The sequence below is a fragment of the Phoca vitulina genome, unplaced genomic scaffold (genome assembly GCF_004348235.1).
Source record: "Phoca vitulina isolate PV1807 unplaced genomic scaffold, GSC_HSeal_1.0 scaffold411, whole genome shotgun sequence".
Taxonomy (NCBI): Eukaryota; Metazoa; Chordata; class Mammalia; order Carnivora; family Phocidae; genus Phoca; species Phoca vitulina.
Window position 1 is genome coordinate 1 of NW_022590098.1, and position 6,828 is coordinate 6,828.

The following is a 6,828-nucleotide window of genomic DNA, read 5'->3' on the forward strand; positions in this document are numbered from 1 at the left end:
GGGAAAAGAGGTGATAAAGAGCATTTACATCCAGTAAAACAACCCCAAACAGCAAAATACCATTTGCAGCCCAGCAAGCTGGTCAAGACACGCACATGCACGCACGCGCACACAGACACACACACAGACACAGACACACACACACACACACACACACATCAATTACAGTGACCAGGAGACTAGGCAGGGGAAATGGACATACTCTTTTTACTGGCTGTGCTGGCTGGCATGAATGCAAATCAGTACAATGCTTATGAAGGGCCCATTTGGCAACACACAGGAAAAGTCTTTAAAATATCCTGCAAGGATATTTTATTGTGGATCCTGCAAGTCCACAATTAAGAAGACCATCCGGTAGGCTAGCGAAGATTTGGCTTGACAAGGAAGGATTCATTCATCAGAGTATGCAGTGTTGGGTTTAAACACAAGAAAAGAACTAGGCACCACCTGAATGTCCAACAATGCGGGATTGATTCAGAAATGTTAAAGATCCATCGATACACTCTGCAGGCATTGAAGATGACATTTCGGAAGCCTGTTGAATAGCATGGGAAGAAGTTCAATGGGTTGATTTTTGTTTGGTTTTAGTTTCTGAAGAAGCAGGTTAAGAAACACCACACACATGAACCATTCTATAACAGTGAGTTAAAAGGGAAGGTGGGGTGGGAGTGAGGAAGGGAGGGAGACAGAGGGAGAGAAGAGAGCCTGGAAAAACAGCACACCAAAAAGTGGTTGTCTCTGGGTAGTAGGATCACGGGGAACAAGTACTCTCTTGGTTTTCCCTCATCTGATTTCCTTCTCCTTTCTGATGTTTCTACCATGAAACTGTATCACCTGTGTAGCCAACGAAGAGAGAATGAAAGTGTTTTTTTAAACCAAACCACAAGGAGAAGAGGCAGCCTGTAATCTATCAAGTGGCACAGATTAGCAAGATTATTCGCAGGCCCTTGGTGGGTGTGGGGGGAGGAGAGAGGTGGGGAGAGCAGAAGGGAGGGAGGGGGGGAGGAGGGTAGGAAAGGAGGGAAGAAGAGAGGGAGAAGGAGAGAGAGGGGGAGAGAGGGGGAAGGAGGGGGAGAGGGAAGGAGGGGAGAGGGAAGGCGAGAGACAGAGAGACAGAGACAGACAGAGAGAGAGAGAGACCTGCACTCCCAGTACAATACAATACACTGCTGGTGGGTTAGGGGGGCAAAGAGGGGGGTTGTAAACCGGGTGGGAGCCAAGGTTTGGCTCTGCTGGCTGGCTCGTTCCTGGCATGTCTTCATCGCAAGGTGGCCTCCTCATCGGTGTCTTCCTCGAAATCCTTGACGTCAGCACTGGTGGATTGCCTGGCCCAGGCTCCCCTTTCGGCCTCTCGTTCTTTATGCGACTTGAATCTCCCAACGAAAATTTTGCGGTAGTTCAGGAACATGCCATTCATCGCATCAATGGCCCGCTCTGCGGACTCCTGCTTCTGGAAGTGCACAAACCCGTAGCCCTTGGGCCCCTTTTCGTCGCAGGCCACTTTGCAGGACAGGATGTTGCCAAACGCCGAGAAGATGTTGTACAGCGCCTTGTTGTCGATGGTCTTGCCCAGGTTCTTGATGAAGACGTTGCCCACCCCACTCTTGCGGAGCGAGGGGTCCCGCTGGGACCACATGATGCGCACGGGCCTGCCCTTGATGACATCAAAGTTCAGGGTTTCCAGGGCCCGCTTGGCGTCCACCGGTTGCTGGTAGTTGACGTACGCGTAGCCCAACGAGCGGCGGGTGATCTTGTCCCTGCAAATGCGGATGGAGAGGATGGGCCCGGCCGGGCTGAACTTCTCATACAGCATCGCCTCTGTCACTTCAGGGTGCAGGTCGCCCACGTACAGCGAGGCCATAGGAAAGTCTGGGTTCCCCTCGGAGCCCCGGCTGGTCTCCGCATCCGCATCTGCATCCGCAGCTGCTGCCGCCGCCGCCGCAGCCGCAGCCGCAGCCACCGCCGCCGCCACCTCCGCATCCGCATCCGCATCCGCATCCGCCTCCCCCGAGGAGGGCGCCGCAGCCTCCGCTGCTGCTGAGGCGGCGGCGGCGGCGGCGGCGGCGGCTTCGGCCGCGCTGGCCTCCACAACCGCTGCCGCCAGGGCGGCCTCCGCCTCCTCCCCCTCTGCCAGGGCGGCCGTCGCCTCCCCCCGGGTGGCCTCTGCCACTGCCTCCTCTACTGAGGCCTCGGCCTCCACCTCAGCCTCCACCTCTGCTTCCGCCTCCGCTACGGAGGCCTCCGCCACAGCCTCTGCCACGGTCGCCGCCGCAGCCTCCGCCGCCGCCGCAGCCGCTGCCGCCACCGCCGCCGCCAGTGTCGCCGCTGTCGCCACGGTCGCCGGTGCCGCCAGGCCGCTGCCGCGACCTCCCTTCCCGCGAGCTGGGGGGCGGAGAGGCGGGAAAGTGCAGGAGGGCGGGTGGGCGCTGGAACCCGGGCCGAGGGCGCGAGCGGGAGCTGGGGCCGGGACCCGGGGCCAGCCGATCTGGCGAGTCCAAGTCACTTGGGATAGCAAGCGAGCGCTGCTAGGAGCGCGCCGGTGCCTGTCGCCGCAGCCTGCAGCCTGCTGCTGCTGCCGCCGCTCGGTCGTGGGCTAGCGTGCGGGGCGCGGGCGGGCGGGCGGGCGGGCGGCGTGTGGTGGGGGGCGGGGGGTGTTGGCGTCTGTGGTCCGGGCAGCTGGGAAGGCTTCTGTCTCTTTGGTTCCCCCTGCGGCTGCTGCGGGGCTGTGGGGCCGCGGGCTGTGGGAGGGGGCGGGAGCGGGAGCCTTGGGGCGGGGGGGGGGGGGGGGGGGGGGGGGGGGGGGGGGGGGGGGGGGGGGGGTGAGTCCACAGCCTCTCAGGTTGCCTGGATATTTATGAAGAGGAAGGCAGGGAAAGGGTTCCACTGTGGACTGCGGGAATACGGGTTAGATTTAGAGGGTTTTGTTTTATCCCCCCTCTCCCCATAGTACATTTAAATGATTAAATCAAGTACCTTGCAAGAGCGGGTGGGTGGCATGGAGAATACACTTGCCTGGCCTAAAACAAAGCCGAGAAAAATGGGTTTCTCACATCCAGGGCTTCTCCCCACTTCCGCTCACACACACTCCCCAAGATCACCGCCACCAAAGACACAACACCTTCTCTGAGCAGGAGCTGGGGCCAGCGGGGCAAGCTCCCCCTGCAGCCTGCTGACCCATTTTCTCAGAGAATCGCCCCCCCCCCCCCCCCCTTTTCCAGCTCTTTCCCTCCTCTGCAACACTTGCAGAAGAGGGAATAAAGAACACGTATTCATTCATTCATAATGCCATGCCACAAATATTTATGGAGCCTGTGCCGGTCCCTAGGGATACAGGGGTCTGGGAAGCAGGAGACATAAGCTGGTTTTGAGCTTGTCCTTGGGAACAGACAGTCTGGGCTGGAAACCCTGTCCCTGCCCCAGACTACCGGAGAACTAGAGACCTGGGGTTCTTCCGCGTCCCCCCCCCCCAATTCTTCTTCCCACCCACCCAGCCTCCATGCATGCAGCCCAACAGAGGGGGAATCAAGAGCACCTTGTCCTTAGTGCTGTCTTCCATGATACCCTGAGGAAAGCCAAACCAAGGGCTGGGGACAGGGCCCTGGTCCAGAGCCAAGCACTTGTTTGTTCTTGGCTCTACCCTCAAGGTGCTAAGGTTACCAACATGAACCAAGAAATACACATCCATGTTCAAAACAAAAACAAAACCTGAAATCTCTAGAATGAGGTGCCTGGTCCCAGGTCATCAGCTAATATTTGTGAAAGCCTTATCAAGTACTTGGCACTGGGAGCTAAGGGACAGGCCATGTGATAAGTGAGCAGTGAGTGTTGATGTGTTGGAGGTGTGGGGCTGGGTGAGAAAAGGTGAGCAGTATGTGTTGTGGAAGCAGAGAGGCCACACAGGGCCAAATGCTGAGGGGATAGACAAGTGAGCAACCATTAGAGTAGAGTGTAACAGAAGCGAGGGTCCCACTTGCTCCAGAAAGGAGCACCCAGCCACTAGCTCTTCCTGGTAGGAGTCAAGTGAGGCTGCACAGAAGATGAAAGCCCCAAGATGAGCTCTGAAAGATGAGTCCACCGTGTGGAGGCAGGAAGGAAGGCATTCCAAACAGAGGGGTCAGTCTGTGCCAAGGCCCTGTGGCATGCTAGCACACACAAAGCCACTTCTGGTCATGCCCAATAATCTGGCGTGGACAGAGATCATGGTCTCCAAGAGCACATGGCAGGAGATGGAGCTGGAAGGTGTGGAGCCCTGAAAAGCAAGCTAAGGTGCTTGGACTCTGTACCCAAGCTCACAGGCACTACTCAGCACATTCAGGGAGGGAATCGCGTCATCAGATCCTTAGAAAGAGTACAAATTAAACATCAATACAGAAAGTACTTAAGAGAGTAGATCTTAAAAGTTCTCATTACAAGAAAAAAAATGTGTAACTATGTGAGGTGATAGATGTTAACTAAACTTACTGTGGTAATCGTATATCTCTATCTCTATAGCTGGATCTGTATCTATCTATCTATCAAATCATTGTGTTGTACACCTTAACCTTATACAATGTTATATGTCAATTATATCTCAGTAAAACTGGGCAAAAAAAAGCCCCCATCAATGCCTATATAAATGTGCGAGTGCCCTCCCCTACACACAACTGAGACAGAGATGATAGAACAAAAAGACAGTCAGATGTGACCAGTTCCAAAAGAGTCGGAACAACCCTTCCCTCTGTCCTTAAGGACCTTTCCTCCCATAAATAGGAGTTTCTCACTTACTGTGAGCCAGGCATTGAACTGCGTGGGATTCGGGCTCAGATACAAAGAAAAAAATGATCAAACCCTCCGGACATCTCACTCCACTCAAGTTCAGGCTGTCCACACCAATCACAGAAATGCCAGCAGAAGGCAATAGGTGCTATCTGATTGGACTATGGTGGCCATGGAATTTCATCTGCCCAGCACATGTTCTCTCCTCCCCCTCATTCCTGCCCATCCACCTTCTTTGGGTAAATAAAGCCATTTTTTGTGGTGGCAGTGTTGGCTGGACCTAGGCAGTTGCACATGACAGAACAACCCCCGAGCCTGCGGAACCAACCGAGTCATTGTGGGGTGTGAGGCAGTGAGAACTTTCCCATCGCTGGCTGGAAAGCATCCCAAGGTGGCTGAGAAGCAGACACACAGATATGTACCTCACCAGCTTGCGAGATCCAGCCCCCTACTGCCCCTAGACAGGGCTAGTGCCAACAAAGGAAAAGGACAGCGACGTAGGAAAAGCCTGCTGAATAGCCAGTGCTTGACCAAGGTGATCACTGTCACTGCTGTTAAGAGCCATCTCTTGGGGGTCTAGGTTGCTTGTAGGCAGGAGGCAGATGAGCGGTGCCTCACCATTCCAGGTGGCCATCCAAGAGGGACCCGAGGAGGAAGAGGCCAGGGGGAAGCCATGATTCCTGGGGGGTAGCAGATGTGCAGTTGATGAGAAGAACTTCTTGGCCCGTTGTTGGAGACAGAAATGCCAAGCAGGACCGATTCAAGGACCAGGGCTCAACAACATCTCTTTCTCTGACTTTGACTTCCAGCCCACAGAGCCAACAGAAATCAGTGAAACAGCAGGAGAAAGAGGCTCAAGGATGTCATGCTATGGCCAGCAAATTCCCAAACCTGTCAAACCTGAAGACAATCCCTAGGCCCCTGAACCTCCAGCAACAGGAACAGGGCTACTAAGTGACTCGTCACTAAGTGACAAGGAGAGCAGCTAGGGAATGCTCTCCAAGTCCTTTCCCACAGAGGCCTCCAGGGGGCCCCTCCTTGTTTTAGTCCATTCCTGGCCAGTCCCTGCCATCTACAATCAAAAATGTTCTGACTACTAGGCACTGTGACAGAGGCAAAAATGATGAGCCCTGTGGAGCACCAGTGGAGGGAGGGAGAGGTCTCTTTCTTGTGGGAGGAAGTGTTATTCATCTCATTCATCCAATGATTTGACAAGTATTTAAGGAGGGCCTATGCTGTACCAGGCATTCTTCTAGGCAGAAGGTCCCTGTAATCAGGGAGCTTATTTTCTAGTAGGGAAGACAGACAATAAACACATCAGAAAAGATGAAAGCACGTAAAGGTTGCTACGAATGCCCTCATGGAAATAAACAAGATGGTTTGGTACGCATTACCTAGAACCCCACCGCCCCCAAAAGTGGCAAAGGTCAGGAATGGCCTTCCTGAGGACAATGATAAGTGGTCAGTCCTGCCAGGAGCCAGGCGAAGAACCTGCCCAGCAGGGAGAACTACAGTCCCCCCTGGCCTGTGACAGAAAACTGGGGTGCCAGAGGGGCAGAAAGGATGCCAGTGTGGCTGAAGCCCAGTGAGAGGTGGGGCGGAGGGACAAGAAGAGGATGCAGTGGTGGGAAGGAGCCATGATGAAGAGTTTTGTTTTTACTCAAAAGTGTTCTGGGGAGGGGCACCTGGGTGGCTCAGTCGTTGGGCGTCTGCCTTCGGCTCAGGTCATGATTCCACGTCCTAGGATCGAGCCCCGCATCAGGCTCCCTGCTCGGCGGGAAGCCTGCTTCTCCCTCTCCCACTCCCCTTGCTTGTATTCCCTCTCTCGCTGTGTCTCTCTCTGTCAAATAAATAAATAAAATCTTTAAAAAAAAAAAAAAAAAGTGTTCTGGGGAACCAGAGAGAGGATTGAATCAAGGGAGTGCCATGACCTAATTATATTCAATAATTTCTCACTGGCTGCTCTCTGTGGAAAATATTGCAAGCGGGCAGAGCACAAAGGAAAGTGAGGAGACCAATTTGGACCCTCTTGTAGTAGTCCAGCTGAGAGATGGCAGTGACTTGGCCAAGACT

At 54.5% G+C, this 6,828-nt stretch overlaps 1 protein-coding gene across 1 annotated transcript; it reads right to left on the minus strand.

The window, feature by feature from the left end:
- Window positions 1-1,088: 1,088 nt before the first annotated feature.
- LOC116629227 (polyadenylate-binding protein 1-like 2) lies at window positions 1,089-1,990 on the minus strand. Its single transcript, XM_032399532.1, has one exon. It carries the CDS (start codon window positions 1,859-1,861, stop codon window positions 1,259-1,261), a length of 603 nt encoding a protein of 200 aa, XP_032255423.1. The 5' UTR covers window positions 1,862-1,990; the 3' UTR covers window positions 1,089-1,258.
- Between the last annotated feature and the right edge of the window lie 4,838 nt (window positions 1,991-6,828).